At 41.0% G+C, this 18808-nt stretch overlaps 1 protein-coding gene across 1 annotated transcript; it reads right to left on the bottom strand.

Annotated features, from left to right (window-relative positions):
- Positions 1-6145: 6145 nt before the first annotated feature.
- ccdc3b (coiled-coil domain containing 3b) lies at positions 6146-18275 on the bottom strand. Its single transcript, XM_073469268.1, has 3 exons — positions 17917-18275; positions 13355-13529; positions 6146-6469 (listed from the first exon to the last, which is right to left on the bottom strand). Exons 1-3 carry the CDS (start codon positions 18273-18275, stop codon positions 6176-6178), a joined length of 828 nt encoding a protein of 275 aa, XP_073325369.1. The 3' UTR covers positions 6146-6175.
- Positions 18276-18808: the final 533 nt, after the last annotated feature.

Genomic DNA, 18808 nt, shown 5'->3' with positions numbered 1-18808 from the left:
ATAATTCTGTGCATATATTTATCAAAAAATTACAGCTTCTATTGCAATTTCAATTACATTTCAATTAACTGTGCAGCCCTTAAGTTCTTAATTCCCATTGAGATACATTATTTTAATCAAAATCAATGTGATTTCAAGGGGAAAATAAAGAGATTCAATTTCTCTGCCTCTCTCTCCAAAATGTGACATGTTTTGACAACATTTACTTTTTTATGAGGTTGTCCCCAAAAGATGTTAATTACATTTTTCAGTATTTCTGAGTGGGGCTGCACACACCGATTGGTTGAATCAGTTGGCTTGCATAGCTAGCTAGCTTTGATACACTGGTTTATGTAGCTAGATTTATACTGGCCACTGAATAAAACAGGGATTTACACTGACAGATATTTTTGCAACCCTTTTACTCTCTCTAAGCGTTCAAACAGTACTGGTGGAGTCTGTTTAGACTGGTCTCCCAATCGCCTCCACCTCCGAAACCTCATCCCCATTCAGTTTTGATATTCAGATCTGAAGCACAGACCAACTCGCAACCACTCACATCTGAGATGCGCACCACACGTCAGTGTTTCTCAGAATAACAACCTCAAACACCAGCTACTCACAAAACTGGTACATTTACCAACAACAGTCAACCCACAGCAGGATACTCTTCTCTCAAAACTATGCAAAAACTTCACATGCAGTCCAGAACGAAACACAGAAAAGCCTCGACTACAGAACAATCACTCAGAAATGCTGTAAACATGCAGGCTGGAAAATACACCAACATAACCCAACATCCTTGAGTCTAACGATTAGATATAAAAACAGCGTGGCAGCGCTAACAACAAACACATGAAGTCAAATTCCTCCTGCGTATCTCGTGGACCTCGTCAGCAACCCAGACGAAGAGAGGAGCAATTACAAGTGAAGGATGGAGGGAGAAAGAGAGGGGGAGGTAAGAGGAGGGCGAGGAGAGAAAGAGGCTGTTCGGGAAAGTAAAATCAGTGGTTTACTTTCAGCCAAATGTGAAAAAAATTGGAGGGAAGAAAAAAGAAGATTAAACAAAGAAGAGATGACAGAAGAACCAAAGGCATACACACTTGTGCGTACTCCAAGAGTGATTTCCCAGGTGGAATAGAGATTGCGTGTCACGGTCTCTATAAGCAGAAACGAGAACAATTATTTCCCACAGTGAAAAAAGTGAAATCCAGATTCCCAGGCCTGAACCACTGGCCCTTTTGCATGCCATAACTGGGTTGTGGAATTTAATCTAGTGCTATGGTCATTATTGTAGCCTGAACGTTAAATACTGAGCTCACTTTTTTTGGCTCGCCAAGACACTTGTGCTGAATTTCCCTGGCTTGAGCCGAGAGTACAGGTCTGAGGCTTAAAGCACGGGCAAAGCACGGGTCTCTGAGGGCAAACACACACATCAGTCATCCTCACTGAAACAGACGTGGACAGGCAACAATGAAAAATCCCCTCCTCCTCGCCAAAGTGCAGCTCGTCAAGAGATGACGAGGAAACGTTTCCACTCAAATCGAAGCCATGTTCCTGGAGGTGCTGGGTAATGTTCTCTTTGCGAAGCAGACGACAGAATGACAGAGTTGTGAGGAAGGTGAAAAGGGGAAAAGGTATCGCTGGCTTGCACTTGGGTGCAACATAATATCACATTTCTTATTTGATCTGAATCGCAGATGCTGGAGATGTTACACATTCTCCCTTCTTTAGACTAGAAATATGGCTCAAGGGTTGTTCAGTCAGTCCATCACTGTGGTCCTGAATGAATCTCAAGAAGTATCAGATGGATCGCCTTTAAATCTGTACATTCATGGAGTCCAGAGTATGAATCCCTCTGAACTTGGTAATCCAATGACTTTTCCGCTAGCAGCAACAAAAATGCCAAACCGTTTGGGTTTTTTTGTTGGTTGTTTCCTGTTTTATTTTGGTGGATTTATCCTCATATGTCATTTTTACAGTTCACTTCCTCTCTTTGTGTTTTTTCCTGCCTTCTTTGATAGCCCTGTTTGTTTCACCTGTCTCTTATAAGTCTTCCCTCCCTTGTGTATTTCAGAGTGTATCTTTCTTTCTCTCCTTGTCAGTTCATCTGTTAGTTGTGAGTTTCTCGTCTGTTCCCTGGTACGGTTTTATCCTTGTGTTTGTCCGGCGTTTGCTGCCTGAGTCCTCATGTTATCCTGGTTAGTACTAAGTTTAGTTTTTTTGTGCTCTTGTATTCCTGCCTTATCTTTTGTGGATTCAGCTTCAGTTTAATGCGCTTTTTGTTACGTCTTCCTGCCTGCCTTAGTGTCTTGTGTTTAGGTCGCTTTTTTGCCTAACCTTAACATCTCCTCCTCTGGATGAATCTTAATGATTGTGGGAAACCCTTAGCTTTTCATTAAGAGTCACAACCAAGTCAAAATTGTTATTTCTCTTCTGGTTTTTACACTAAATACCTGTAAAATGAATGACATTCCCATCAGACTCAGTTTTACATTGTGTTTAGTGCTAATTAGCAAATGTTAGCAGCGTACTAATACATTAAACTAAGATAGACCTAAGAAGAAGATGGTACACATGGTTAACATTGCACCTGCTAAACATTAGCATGTTAGCATTGTCAATGTGAGTATGGAGCTTGGATAAAAAATCAGCACATGGACATCTGAGTTTGGGGCAAACAGTAAACAACAGGCCGGTTCCACTGCAAAAATTCACATTATAAACAAGTTTTGCAAAAATAAAACATACTAGTAAAATATAGTAGTGAATAAACTAATGGGAATTAGCATGCAAGCTTTAGCATTTAGCTTAAAAGCACCACTGTGCAGCCTCACAGAGCCACTTGCATAATTGTGGACCCTTGTTCTTGTTTTAATTTAACAAGGATGACCAATTCAAAACACAAAGCGCTGGTTTTCATTTCTTGAAAGGGAACCGTCTCTCCGAGCGCAGACTAAAGTAACCAAAGGTTAAAAGCTCAAAGATAGAAACCTCCCTGGTGGACTTCCTCATGCGAGGCGATGAATGACAGACGTAGTGACAGACTAAGTGTAGCTGCTTGAGAAAATATGAACAGAAATGGGGGGGAAAGGAAAAAGAGAACTGTATTAGCCAATAAGATGTTCTGGGATTATCAATATTAAAAAAAAGTGAAACTAGAGCAGCCAGAGAAAGTAACAACATTTGAAAACATAAAACGAGGCAAGATAAATAAACCATGTCCACAGATAGCCAGGTCTTCTGAAAGGGACCACCACTGTGTAGTCGTATTGCCTGACATCTGTTTTGCAGCTTGGCGGTGCATGGTGGTTTATGTTGAGAAGGCAGTGTGTGTATATCATCTTTGGCCCAGGTCCATGGGATTTTGACAGTTGGCTGCAGGCAAGGTCGTCTCATGAAAAAAGTTAACCAGGAGACAAGACGAGCTGGTCCCTGCAACACTTTCTCTTCTTTGCTGAAGAGGTCAAACGAGAGGAAAACTTGTAAATGTCCCCTCCGCATCCAGCCTCACTGCAGAACAATCCTGCAGAGCTCTTGACATAAAACGTGTTTGAAACACGTCCATTTCTTGTTTCTCCTCCTGCCATGCAAACCAGGCCTCTCATGGCCTTGGTTTTATGCGGCCGCGCCATATGGAAGAAATTTGGTTCAGCTCTCCTGGAAGTTGTGTTGAAAATTTCATCTGCCAAGATGATTTCGCGTCTGAAATGGCGCTGTGTTCTTCCAGTAAGCACACCGGACTTAAACTGCGCTGTACAAAAGCTTGAAGGGGGAGAGGTCAAAATGGGGCCGATTTATTTTTACTATTTATGATGCTTTTGAATTTGCACCAGTGCTTTGAAAACTTTTGATTTATTAGCAGCGAATCACACTAAACATACTGTGCATGCCAAGAAGCATTTATCATTTCTGACTCGAATACATAGAAAGCAGGAAATGTTACAATTGAGGTTTGAGACGTTGACTTGCATATCCCTCTCAGTGGTCCCTTTGTTCTGGTGTTTGGCTAGACACATTTAAAATGAAACTCTTCTGTTTACAGCGGACGGGACGAGTCTGGTGAAGTCAATGAGGCAGAAGATACAAATGTTAAAAACATCTTTAACACAGCCAGACTACAAATTCGGCATTGCTAGACATTATGATGACTGGATATTAAGAACTGCTTTGTAACTCTATAATCTGGGTGTTGTTTGTTTTTAATTTCTGTATTGAAATGAATCATTTCATCGTAATTCCATCTAAAAAGTAACTTACAGTACATGTGTGAAGATCAAATACACTTCAAACAATGACACAGGAAGTGTTGTAAAAAGTTCATTTATTCATAAAAAAAACACAATAACTGTAACACAAATGATAATGCTATTGGCAAAGCAAATCAGATGTTTATAGTTTAGAGAAAGCACAAAAAAAATGAGAAAATGTAAAATAAAAGCAAACTTTGATTTCTGACACAGAAAAAGCCAATCCTGTTGGATAATTTAAAGGATGAATTCACCTAAGAATGAAAATTCAATTATTACCTACTCATCCCCATGCCGATGGAAACTCGGGTGTTTTGGAGTCAAAACAGCGCTGCAGCTTTCTCCTTAACAACTGAAGTAGATGGGGACTTGTTTTAAAAAACAAAAAAAATAAAAACATGAAATGGCTCCATATAGCTCGTCTGGCATAATCCAAGTCCAGGGAAGCCCCGAGATCCCAAATTGATTTTGAAAAACATTGTTTACACCCTTTTTAAAGCAAAAAACTTTCCCTGTAGCCGCCAAGCTAAAAGCGTTAGCGGTGCTCAAGCTCATCAAAACGTCGAGGGTGTAAATAATGTTGTTTCAAATCAATTTGGGATCTCAGGGTTTTTCTGAACTTGGATTACACCGGATGAGCTATATGGAGCCATTTTGTGTGTTTTTTTGTTGTTGTTTTTTGTTGGTTATCTTTATACATTTTAAAACAAGTCCCCATCTACTTCAGTTGTTTAAGAGAACGCTGCAACACTGTTTTGCTGTGAAGCTCCAGAAATGTTTTGTGGATCCACATCGGAGCGAGTAGATAATGAATGAACTCTCATTTTAAGGTGAAATTTATCCTTTAATGAGTGCTCAGCACCCTGTTTTCAAATACAAAACTTACACTGTCACCCAGTACAATTTGCATAAAAATGCACCCACAGGAAACAATTCACTGAATTTAAAGAATGTCGTCATTCTTCTCAACTTTGGGATAGTTTCTTGGGTATAAATAGATCAAACATGTGAATGAAAAGCAGGCAAAGGTAGAAAAAAATGATGTGATGAAACGTTAGCTATTGCATTTAAAACTTTAGCTGCTCCCTGTCAGAGAATTGTATTTTTTAAAGCTCACAGCCTGTACCTTTCATACTTTTTTATGGTAAAGGACAAACTTGTCCAAATGTGGACTCTCATAAGACAATAAGTTGGTTTGGAGCATTTGAAGATAGTATTTCAGAAGTAAGCAACAAACTAATATTCATACAATGCATAATGTGTCCAGCACAGAAAAAAAGCATGATAATACATTTTAAATGCTTTAACATTGTCCACATATCGTTCAACAGTGCATCCACCAGCTATGAGCTCGGCCCAATGTTTGGAAAAAGGCTTTGTGCTGCCACTGAATTAAACTAACAAAAGATAAAAGTAACAGTTTTGGAGTTAAGATAGGAGACAGTGATCATATTAGACTAATGGGGTGAAATAAGAGTTGAGGGGATTTAGATAAAGATCTATTCCTTATCTCAGAGGCAGTTAATCCTTCACTTTAGTTCATCTGGGGCCACAATATAAGTCAAGTGAGAGCCCTCAACTCCCAACACACACACACACACACACACACACACACACACACCTCTGTGAAGTATAAGGATGTAAATAGGCATGAATGGCCTCTTTGTAGTTGACAGTCTCAGTGACACAGGTCAATTTTACCGCTAACTAAAACAACTGTATTTTGTTGGACCAACAAAACGTCCAAATTTGGTTGTGAAGTTACGTTCCTCTAGAAATAAGCTTATTAAAAAGGCTGAAGACGTGAAGAATGTAATGAAATTGCAAAGAAAGTCCATCTTGTTCTAAATGAACAGCTTTTCTCACACTCCCTCTCACTTTGCTGTCTTTGGTGCTTCATAGTGAGCAAAATTTGGTTTCGCATAAAACTAAAACAGAAAACAACTCTATTTTTTTAGCCTCTTGGAGAGGACCTTTTTAAGTGGCGTGTTCTTCCGGTCCTGGTTAGTGTCCTGATCCGGGTGGGTTTGGGACGTCTTCGGCTCGTAGAGCTGTTTGAGGTTGAGGGTCTGTTGCTCCTTGGTTGTTTCTCGTTGGGCCTGGCGTAGCTGACGCTTCATGTTCTTCACCTTTTCCCTCAGGTGATCGTTGGCTTTCTCCAAGGAACGCACCTGCTGGGAGAGAGTCCTGACCCGCTCCTCCTCCTCAAACAGAGCCTTCTGGACTGCTGAGCACAGCAACTGTGAAGAGGATGAGATATAAGTTTGTTTATTTCGATTTTTTACAGTAAAAAAACATTTGAAATATCAAGAAAAGCACGGGAGCATTTGATTAAAGGAGACAATATGCTTATTTACAGGTTCATCATTTTATTTTGGGTTACTACAAGAATAATAATAGTAATGCTTAAATGTTAAAAAACACATCAGTTTTCTCGTACTGTCCAGTGCCACATCTCTGTATCCCCCCTCTGCTGTAACGCTCTGTTTTAGTTCCTGTCTCTTTAAGGCCCCACCTGCTCTGCTCTGATTGGTCAGCTCACATACGCCTGAGCCATCAGAGCTAACAACAACAGAGCAGCTGTGCTGAATTAGTTCTTATGTGCCAAACTAGCTGCTAGGCAGAAATTATACTAACATGTGACATGGTGAAGGGTGACGTATTGTGAATTAAAGGCGGAAATTAGGTGTTTCGAGGACTTCAGGAGAGAGGAGCTCCTGTTGATACGGACTCTTATCTTTTTAACTTTCAAGATCTCTTACATGTACAAGAACCTATATAAAACAGTGAAGGAAAGGAAAAAAGCTAAAACACACAACAGTTCTCCTTTAAATGCACTTCAGGCCAACATGTGATTGACTGCGGGGCACCAGACTTCATCATATATTCTCCAATTTTCCAAACAGACTTTCCTCTTGCACTTCATTTGAATGTTTACCCCATGCTAAAGGTGCTAGTGTCAGATGTAATATGTTTTCATAACATTTATGACGTGACACCAGACAGACCTGCTGCTTTTGATGCTTGATCGCCTCTGGACAGGTCAAATGAGAGAACTCTTCTGGCTTGCTCTCTGTGCCGACAACCAGTGACAACACCTCATATGTCTTCAAGCATATTGCACTGTTTGTGTGCGAGTGAGTCAAAAAATAGACGATTTTTGGCAGCTTTTAGCAAAGAATAGTGAAAGGAAAAAGTCAAGAAATTAATCATTTAGTATTTTTGTGATTATGCCTTTCTAACTGTGGAACACTTCGTGGAAATTTATCGAAAGACTTTGACAGCTACCGTTTTATTGAATGCCCTGCTCCTTATGTAACAGACAATTTATGAAAGCCAAAAATAACACGCTGTTTCTCCAGTTAGGGACCAAGATGAATCTTTAAGGTAAGGAAAATGGTTACACAACATGTTCCGTCTGTTTCAGTGCGACGCCACTGCAATCCTTTGACAGATGATACAAAGGCCCGGACCTTTCATAGGTGAAAAAATTACCTCCAGCTGCCTCTGACTGCATGCCTGTCCGCCTGAGTGTGGATTTCCTTCACAGATCCTAATGCTTCCACATGGGCCAGCGTGAAACACTGATGTATATTCCCTGCCATCAGATAACAACCGCTGAGGGTTTTGAGGAAATGTTAAAAATGTGCTGCTGGCTGCCGCCCCATATCACTGGTTTGTACATTATCCGCTGTAATACTAGCTGTGGATTTTTCCCATGTGCTCCTACTTATGTGCCATAAGGGATCTGAAAGTGGTATGAAACTTTATAATGCAAAGGATAAGTTCTGAAGCAGAACAACCTGGTTATGAAAGCAGTGGGTGTAGAATGGCACATCACTTCTCTGTGCATTCAGGTATGACTTAACTCAAACACAAGACACCTTCAGCTTGCTCCTACGTCCACATATACAGCATTGTTTCAGGCTAATTTCAAGATAATTGCCCTTGAAAAGTCTGGAGCCGAGACTGAGACAGACATACATACAATATAAAGCTGCCCCTGAGAGGTGGGCATATTTTGCAAACGATAAGCTTTTTAGCCTTACTAATGGCCGTCTTTCTGTCAACTGATTTTAATACACAGTTTTGAAGTACAGCATTAGTAAAGGTTGATGGAAAGGGCCCAGTACGAGAAAACGTCTTCAATTTCACCAGATCAATTCCCACAATCCCAAACTGGTTTTGTTTCTTCCTCCTCTTCTTCCTCGTCATGTATAACGATGCCTATTTTTGAGAACTTCTGACAACATAACACTTTGCATAGTCTAGTCTATTTCAAATCCAGTTGATGCGCCTGAATTGCATTTTCATTGTCTTTTTTGCAACATCTCAAAAGTTCAGTTCAAATTCACATGATAATTAGATGACTAATATGATGTGGACTTTAAAACCAGGAGACAAGAAAGAAAGGTCCATCCATCCATCCATCCATGGCAGTCCTGCCATCCTTCTCCCCAACCATGTTTTCCAGCTCCTCCTGAGGGATCCCAAGGCTTTCCCAAGCCAGATGAAGTATATAATCTCTCCAGCATGTTCAGGGTCTTCCCCAGGGACTCCTCCCAGTTGGCCAGAAAACCTTCAAAGGAAGGTGCCCTAGAGGCATCTCGATTAGAGCCCTGAACCACAGTTTGGGGACCTCAGAATAGCTTCCCTGCTCTTGGCAGATGATGTGGTTCTGCTGACTTCATCAGACCGTAACCTTCAGCACACACTGAAGCGACTGGGATGAGAGTCAGCACCTCCAAGTCTGAGGCCACGGTTCCCTGCCGGAAACATCGGATTGCTCCCTCTGGGTTGGGAGTGAGTTGCTGCCCCAAGTGAAGGAGTTCAAGTATCTCTGGGTTTCTGTTCATGAGTGAGGTTAACATGGAGCGTGAGATCCACAGGCAGACTGGTGTGGCGTCAGCAGTAATGGGTGAAGAGGGAGCTGAGCGGGAAGGCAAAGCTTTGGATTTACCAGTCAATCTTTGTTCCAACTTCACCTGTGATCATAAGTTTTCGGTCTTGAGTTAAAGTTGTATTATACAAACGCAGTGTAAGGGCAGTGGCAAATATCAAGACTTTCTTGTACCACATGTCTGCATTAGAGCTTTATAAAGTAGCTTGGTTAAAGAGCATGTTACATATACTAATTATATTGCTGATTACAGTTACATTGTTAATTGAAATAAGAACAACAGACAAAGAGAACAGAATGATAGATGATACAGGTTACACATGGTTTTAAGAGTTACAGATTGGTATAAAGTGGTTTGAATTTTAGATGACATTGCAAATTATTGAATGAGTGAGACCACTGTACTAACGATAAAAGCAGTCTTTCCTACATGAGCTCAGATATATTGTTTCATAAGCATGAACCAGTCATTTGGGCAGGTTAAGTATGGGCCAGAAGTCCAGAGCAACAAGATGAGATATGAGATGGCGATTCTCCAACAAGGGTTTTGTAGATAAATACGTACCAGTGGTTACTACATCTGGAAAGAAAATGATCTCATTTATCATATAAAATGCAGTAGTGAGTATTTGAATTACCTCCAGACATAAACATTGGGAGTGAAAGTTTAAACAGATGATAAGGGCTCATGAATGGTCATATCAGCAGATCAATGAATCACATCTCCATAATGCACAACTCAGAAGAAAACTCAGAAAAGTCAAGCCAGATGCCAGGATGTTTGTATGCCGCGATGTTCTCAATATTAAAGAGTGTGAAAGGAAATATGCAAGTTATTATCATCTTTATCTCACAAAAACAACATACATACTGTTTTATTTGCATGAAATACAAACAGATGTTATCAAGAACAGTGTTTAAAGAGATAAACAAGACAAACTGAAGTGCTTAAAGCTATTTTTTGCTGATTCCTGTGGCTCCTGTGGACAAAACAGTAGACCTTTTTTTAAACGCCATACAGACCAGACTACAGAGCAGTGTCTTTCTTCAGGCTGTAAGACTCTCAGTTCATCCTCAGCAATCTGCCATAAAAATAGTCTTAATTTTACGACTTATCCGACCCAAATAAGTCAGACTCCAACTTGGTAACAGCCATTAAGAATAACTATATTAATTATACAGAAATAGCCAATCTTCTGGCTGATGGTCTTGTTCTCTTATGTAGGTCCTATAGAGGCTTAAAAGTACAATATGTAATTTCTTCTGATTGGGGGCAGCTCTCTGTAATAACGAAAGATGTTTGCCGAGTGTTTTGTAGGGAGGAGCCACTGCTCAGAACCAGAGTCTGCTGAAGTCACTGAGATCTGACGAGAATTTAAAGACTCACTCTGTGGGTTCAGTTGTTTGCTAACGTTACCGTATATTCAATGTACAGTAAACTAATCTGAGTGTTTGGGGCGGATAAACACTGCACAAGTAGGGCGAATAAACACAAATTATGCTGATCCTGTTCTCTGACTTCCTTATCCTGGAAGTAGCGACAAGCAACCAAATGAAACGCACCGTTACTTTGAGTAAACTTGTGGATTTCTCTGGGTTTGAACATTGCTGGAAACATTTGGGATAATGTAATTACACAACTCAACAAAATATAACAAAGGACTAGTTGCTTTTAGACATGTTAATGCAGAATTCCTACATATTATATCTTTGAAAGTTCAGAACACTGATTTAACTTGCAACTCTGCAACATATCACTTTCATAAGACCCTTCGCGCCTGTAAAAACACCCACGACTTTCAAACTCCACATCACCAAAATGGATCCATGTAGCACCCCGTCAGTGCCCAGCAGGATTTTATCAACTCTGATGTCATCCAAACACGACTGCAGCATGGACAAAACAAAGGGGTTTATGTGTTATGCAGGACCAAAACCTTCTCTCAGCGTATTTTTCAGTCTCAGAGGAGACATGTTTGAAATCTTTGCAAGGAAAAACAGATGGATGTCTGAACATGAAAAGGAAAATTTTAATTAGACCATGTTAACTAAAGTTGAAATCTTGTGGAGTCCGTACATCAAGTCAGGGTAGAGTTTAAAGGGTTTTGTTAGGAATATAAAACTGTGGGAAAAACCCTTTTTTACTTGTTAAAATAATGTTTTTATAGCTGATACTGTTCGGTGTGAAATCTTAAAATGAGTGCATGACATTTGATTTACTTTGGTTGATACTGGATTATAATGTGTTATCTGTTCTGATGTGAGTTTGGGTCAGTTGTCCAAACAATGGTTGAGCAGTATCAGTAAAAACAATGACTGTTTTGATTTTACTTGGAGGAAATCTAATCATGGGAATGATGTAAGAAAGCAGCGCTGATATCTTAATGTTCCTCTGTAATTATAATCACAGGCCTGACACAGAAGTTTAAGTTTAATGGAAATACAAACCATGTTTTCTTTCTCATTATCTTTCCCATGGCAGATTTTTGCTTTTATGAGTAGTCAGCAAATGATTAGAAACAGACAGAAGAGGACTGACTGAAATCAAAGGGGATTACACCAAAGGTTTGGATTCATTAGAGGGGATAAAGCAGTGGTGAGTGACTGGAAACCATTTAGGTACCGTCACATGGACTCTGGGACGGCATGCAGGAAACTTACAGAGTCAAGGAGCACCAGGTGTTTGTCATTTGGGCTTTGGTAAAAATGAGCTTTCTTCAATTAAATGGTGACATGAGAGTGTGACCTGGAGCTGAAAGCCTACAAATTCAGGTCATCCTGGTGGAAAGTTAGTTTTTCCAGTACAAAATAAGTGATCTGAGTCATTCTTTCTTTTCAATAGTTTGGCCAATTAATCGGCACCAAATGGGCATTTTACAAAGCTGGTATCAGCGGAACTCATTTAGGGGCTAATGGCTGCACTTCTTCCATCAGTCAGACGGGAGAAGAAAACACACTGGCTGTAAAAATAGAGAACAGAGCCACTGTTACATCACCCATAGGTGGGTGGTATCGACCATCGCCAACTCCTGGCTAATCAAAGGCTAAGGCTAGAAAGTTATCTGTGTTCAAACATGCAGATTAGCAAATTTCAGCTAACGTTATTCACATCACTTTGATTGAGGGATCATTTGTGTTTATTCAATATACTTGCGCCAGTTTGACCGCCTGTTTATTCACCCCGAAATAGCCAGAATACCTTGTTGTTTATTACCCGCAAGATGGCGAGCCACAACCGTCACAAAGTGTGTCTGTGTGTGTGTTCAGTTTTGTGTCTGACCGGAGCAGCACTAACCACGGCTGTCAACGCCAGAGCTCACCAGCTCCGGCAGCTCTCTGCAGTTTACTGTCAACATGGTTCCTTGTTAATCCAAAACACCATTTTCGTTCCCTCCGTTCCGATCTGTTAGTCCAATTAACCGCGCAGCAAGCCATATTATTTCTCTCGTATGTGCATTAAAAATTGTCCAAAAGGCTCCAACAACACAAATGCGCCCAAGAGGTCCGGATCAGTGACTCAAATAAGCTGAGGGGAAGCGTCGGAGCGGGTAGCGGCTATCTGTCAGTCATACTTCCACGCTGGCTTCATTTTTCAGCCCCGGAGGTTTCCGCTTGGAAGTACATCACAGATTCAAACATTTATTTAGGTATTGATTACGTTGACTTGGATGTTCAGTTCAACAGATATCCATTTTCTAATAAAGTCAAAGATTGTTCATTTCTGACAGTGAGTTGGGGGTGGGGGGGTTATACCAGCTGGCTATCATCTTTTTCCTTCTCCAAACTATCGTTATTATATAGGACTCTAAAAAACCACTATTGGTCAACCTCTCTATGTTAGGGCTCTCGTCATTTGGAATAAATAAAATCTCCATTAACAACAAAATGGTTTGCTAGAGCTGGCAAAAACAATGTTTTTTGAATTCCAGTTTTTCCTTTAAATATGGGGAGTTTCTTTTTCAAGCAAAAACCTCAGGAAATGAAGTGTCTTCATAGTATGCCTTTGAAAACACCAGGATCCAACACTGAACCCTTTATGTTTACACAATAATACTTTGGGCTCTGAAGCTGTTTTTACAAAGTAATTTGTGTTCCCACTATAAGTATGCAGCTGAATCAAAATAGATGTCCTTATCACTAAGTGAGTGTGAGAAAGACATTTTAAAAGAGGAACATTTTGTCAACACCAGGAAGCTTGTGGTTGTGGTTGTGATGGGCTACATACCCTGCTGTCCTCCTGAGCCTCCCACTCCGGGCTGTAGCTGTGGACCTGAGTACCAGGCGTGCAGTTGGAAAACTGGAAAAGGCTGGCGAACGTGCGGTGCATTTCTGCAGTGTCGGGGAAGATGGGGTCCTGGAAGTTCACTCCATGAGGGACAATGTTGTAGTTCTCATCCATCCTGCAAACAGAAGCAAACAGACACAAAAAGAGGTTGTGTTTATCCTAAAAAGCTGACAGACATAACCTAACAGCTGAGGTAAAAAAAAATGTCTGAGGAAAAAAAAACATTCATGCAGAATTGTTTACAGACCTAGATCTATTTTTATGTAAATTCAAGCATTATGTGGATAAGTCACGCCAGCAAAGTACAAGCCAAAGGCATTTACTGTGCATGTTTCATATCTCCTGCTACGTTGTGAAGTGTGTGAGGGAGGAAGTCTTGAAGCAGCGTGTTTCCATACATCTGGAGTCCATCTTGTATCCCTCAAGGGATTTAAAAAGCTTGGTTGTCCCTATCAGAGACTCTGTGTGCGTGTGAGAGAGAGAGACAGAGTGAGTGTGTGTGTGTGTGTGTGTGTGTGTGTGTGTGTGTGTGTGTGTGTGTGTGTGTGTGTGAGTGCATGTTGAGAGAGCACAAAAATGCTGATGTTTTGCTTTAACAGAGGTCAAAGGTCAGATGTAAGCACATCGACCAGGAGGTCAGAGGGAGTTGGACTTCATGATGGAAACATAAATAAAGAGACAGAATAAATAAATTGAGCATAACAATAGTACAATAGTAATAACATAAACTCTTTTTAAAAATATTTTTTTATACATGAAACGAAATACAAATGCAACACATGCAAACTTAATTTTGAGTGATTTTGGTTTCACCTCCTTTTAGGTTTGGTTTTTGGTTCTTTTGACAAAGAAGTAAAAAATCTTGAAGTACTGAAGGTTTTACAGTATGTGGCTCAGGCAGAACACTCAATCCGTCTCATTTAAAGCTCCTGAGGGAGATCCTCAGTTGCATTTTTCTCCATGCTAGCCTCTGATTTGCTCTGTCCTGGGAGCTTATCCACATAATTGATAGGAGAGACTATTTTTGGGCCGAGACAGTGGTGTTGGGGCTCTTATAACAGGAAATAGACGTCCACTGGAGACTGCAATGAGAACCATTCAGTTTTTGCTTGTTCATAAAATTTCTGGGTTATGGTGTTGCAGAGCAGACACAGCTACACGGCTCCGAAACTCTACACTGATCTGTTTTAGGTTTGTGATGGGGGGTCTCATGTTAGCAGGACAGCTACAGAGCAGGACATGCAAACACTATTTGATTAGCTACAATTTTTTTTTTTTTCAGCAAAGAAAATTTGGGTGTTTTAGCGTCGAATAACACCGGGTAAAAGCAAACAGCACTTTTGTTGTGAAAAGGAGCCTACTAGACTTAGCTTAGCATTACAGACGCATAGAAAATGATTGTGATACATCTCTGTGAAGTTCAATACCAGAAGTTCAAATGGAAAGAATGGTTCAACCTTTGAACCATTCTTTAATTAAGCTATTCTCCACTTGATGCAGATGTTCAGCTTATCTTTGCATAAATAACAGAAACAACGGAAACGGCTAACCTGGCTCTGTCCAAAGGTAACAAAATCCACTTACCAGCATGACTAAAGCTTACTAATGAACAAATTCAATGTAAAAACAATGGTCACGCTAGCTGTGTTCCCCTATTTCCAGTCTTTACGCTATGCTAAGCTAAGCTAATCGACTGCTAGGCTGGCTGTAGAGTTATGTTGACCAGACAGATGACAAAGGTATCCATCTTTTCATGTAACCCTCGGCAAAAAGTGACTGCAGTACTCAGATCTCATTATTTTCATCACACATATAACATACACTGGAATGATTAATTAGCATGAAATTAAAGCAGAGTCAGTAACAGGCCACAAGAGCACTTGACAATGTTGAAAATCCTTGGTAAAAAAAGAAAATTAACAGAGCATAGCAAACTCATTAATCATTAAAACAATATTTATTACCCATCTGAGCTTTGTTTTCTTTCCTATAGGTCTGCATCCTTTGCGGGATAAAGCCTTCTGCAGAGGAAAATGTGTGCGAGCATTTTTCAGGGGGGGCTCGCTCTCTCCATCACATCCTCGGTAAACACTGAGAAAGATTACTGCTTCAGTTTAAAGGAGCAATTGTTGCTTCTTAATTATAATCAAGTCTGCGTTTAAACAGAGCTCTGTTGTGACTCTAGCTTCAGGAAGTTTCCGATGGTGGTCGCCAGACAGATTATAGGGATAACGTCCGGATGTTTTCAGCATCACAACGGGGGACAGCGAAGTCATCCCTGGAGGTGTAATTAGCAAACAAAAACCTGTGATATCATCTTTGAGGTCCCTTCATCTTTAAGCCAGCAGCAAAACCCAACCACACATGTGAGTGTGACTCTGTGCATATGATGTGTAACATGTGCTGTAAAGAATACTATTGTGGTTGGCCCGGCTGCAGACCCTCATATGGCACAGCCAAACATTACACTTCAGGAATGCTTTTCAGTGCCCCCATGTGAATATCAAACTCTTCATCTGTTTGACAGAAAAAGCAGAATACGAGAAAAATATCGCTCGGGCCTGTCAGCACACGTTCCCTTCATCGAGTGGCAAACTGGTGGGTTTCAGCAGGACAAAAGGTGGTCCTACGGATAGTTGGCGTGCCGATCACTCTCCTGAGTGAAACTTCTATGTAGGTTTACCTCCAAGCTGTTGGGAAATGTCTGGCTCTATAATTACACTGCTGGCTGGAATGCAATCGACGTTTCCTGAGTAACACTGTTGTTTCTGTGCAACACAGACATTTAAGAATTAACCTGCCACATACGTTTTTGAAATCTGAGCAGAACGTTTGGCAGGTTGTTCAACATATTATTAATATATTGGATTCAAGCAGACAGATGCTGATTAAAAGAGAATGTGCGAGGAAGGTGCCAATCCTCTGCTTGTGATGACTGATTCAGCCCTCTTTACTGCCTTTCATGACAGATTCTGCACAGGTCTGACTGGTTGCTGGTTTTCATTGGAGAGTCGGGCCAGACACGAAGAGGAGGTGGATTTTATATCATACTCATATGAAACACATTACTGGGGTGTCCTGGAGGACAATCTGTTAGGACACATACAATACGGCAACCAGGATCGGATTAAACAGATCGATTACACTGGGCAGACTGTATTTTCAGTTTATCTGTTTATTATTCGGAAATCATATGCAGTGGCGGACTCAGGATGTTTGAGGGGCAGGGGCGAAAAATAAAAAAGGGCTGTATGCAGTGGGGAACCCTCAAATTTTTAATATATATATATATATATATATATATATATATATATATATATATATATATATATATATATATATATATATATATATATATACATACATATATGCAGTGCCCCCATGTTATAAAAAGTGCAAAAAAGTGCCCTTGTGGATGCCCCTATGGTAGATAAAACATGACAATCCTGACCTCTGGGGTATATCATGACTTTCTGCTCCACTGCACACAGCTGGTGGCCTTTTTGTTTTGTTTTTTCGCCCCTGCCCCTCAAACACGCTGAGTCCACCGCTGCTTAAAATGTCACTAATATTCTGTCGAGATGATTCTCAATGGCCTTTTCAGTGATTCCCCAGTGGTTAGCAGCCACTTAACCAATTGAACTTCTCTCTTCCGGCTTAAGTATCTAACTCTGATAGATGTGTACACTGTGTCAAAGAGGTCCAGAGCTCAAAGGGTCAGAGAGTGGAGCCAATGATGACGTAATCAGGTGTCTCACTGCGAGGCTGCACAGCACAGTCTCATACCTCATGGTCTAATCCAAAATAGATAAAATAATGATAAATTGTGCATTTGAGATCCTGATGGAGGAGATGAATCGACTATACTCGCTGGATATCTCAAGTGAGCAGGAGGGAGTGATGCTGGAGCTCCACCATTTGTATGTGAAAATGAGCATTTTGCTTTGCCAAAGACAACTTCACATCACATGCCGAACATTACTTACCCCGTTGTTTCCCACATTCATAGACATCGAAGCATGTCATTTCCTTTCGCAATCTGTTATTGTCAAATCTCATGACACATGAACTTTTGGCTATTCATTACAATAAAAGAGAGGCAGTCCTGTCATCTTCATTGGTTGAGTTTATGAGCTTCACAAAGACTGATTCTCAAGCACACACATTTTTTTCTTTCCAAGCAGTATCTTTTATCTGGAATAGAAAATGTATGATTTGCATCAAAAAGAGGATTATTGTTGTAGCTGCAAAAACTTATTAAGAGGGTCACCCACGTCATGTCAAAGTCTGACAAAAGCACATTTATAACAGGACATAAATCTCTCTGCAGCCTTAATGAAAAGCTTATTATTTTGTTGGAAATCAATCTTAAAAAAGTATTTTTTTCCTGAGAACTTTATGATGCATGAGGTGGTAGTTAGGAGGACTGACTGGTTCTCCTCTCATCCTGCAGGGGGGCAAATAAAACTGTGGTGATAACTTCTTTTTTGCAGTACTCTCACCTTAGAAAGAAGTAGTAGTTGTTGTTTTGGGTGACACTGTAGGAGAAGCAGGGGAAGTAGCCCAGGCCGGTGACATTAAACCTGGAGCCGGCGGGGACCTCCAGCATGCTGCCCCACGCCTGGTCGCACAGCAGCTCGATCTCGGCGGAGAAGAACAGGTCGGTGTCGTACTGCCAGGGCAGGTAGTTATACACACTGTAAGACTCCTTGTGCAGTGCCAGCACCTTGGCATAGACTATGATCTGCGCCAGCTCGGCACGGCACGCTTCTGTCTGCGGTCTCCAGTCGTGGGGCAGCTGGCAGCCCCTGCTCCCACCAGGACCGGCCACTGCCAGAATAAACGCCAAAATAATCCACATGATCCGGCAGAGAGGAGACGACTGTGGGTCAGAGAGGCGCACCGATGGATGATGGATGAAATCAGGAAGAAAAAAAGAAAAGAAAAAGCTGCAGGGCTCTCACAGCATGCACATACTTCCACCAGTCTTCACCCTACTGATAATCACAATAAGTCAGTTTAAGACTTTCTGAAGACTGTTGGTAACTTCTCTTTCTGTGCTCCCTCCTCCAGCCACAATACCTGCGATCAGAGGCTCAGCCCGATCACACCAGCATCCCCTGCAGAAACTCTGCCTCTCACCTTTGAAATGAGACCAGGAGGAGCGAATGAAACATGTGCACTCAGGCCTGCGTGCTCCAAAGAGTCTGGGTGGCATTTAAGGCACCAAATAACACATTTGAACTCTCAGCAAGCCAATACAAGACTGATGTTAGAAATAAAATGTAGGGACAGATCAGTGGCGCCCTCTAGCGACACAATGCATGGACACAAGGCAGGTAGCCTTCCTCTGTCTGTCCTCTGGACTATAAAACTACCGAATACTAATAGACA

Source organism: Pagrus major, chromosome 6, assembly GCF_040436345.1.
Source record: "Pagrus major chromosome 6, Pma_NU_1.0".
In the NCBI taxonomy this organism is placed as follows: domain Eukaryota; kingdom Metazoa; phylum Chordata; class Actinopteri; order Spariformes; family Sparidae; genus Pagrus; species Pagrus major.
This window is presented reverse-complemented; position numbering and strand designations above follow the sequence as displayed.

What these genes read in the sequence shown, in the direction of transcription:
- ccdc3b (XM_073469268.1), bottom strand. Translation starts at nt 18,275, where the DNA reads ATGTGGATTATTTTGGCGTTTATTCTGGCAGTGGCCGGTCCTGGTGGG. An exon ending in AACTACTACTTCTTTCTAAG is followed by an intron (nt 13,530 to 17,916) that starts GTGAGAGTACTG and finishes TTCTGTTTGCAG; the next exon opens with GATGGATGAGAACTACAACA. An exon ending in AGGCTCAGGAGGACAGCAGG is followed by an intron (nt 6,470 to 13,354) that starts GTATGTAGCCCA and finishes TCCTCTTCACAG; the next exon opens with TTGCTGTGCTCAGCAGTCCA.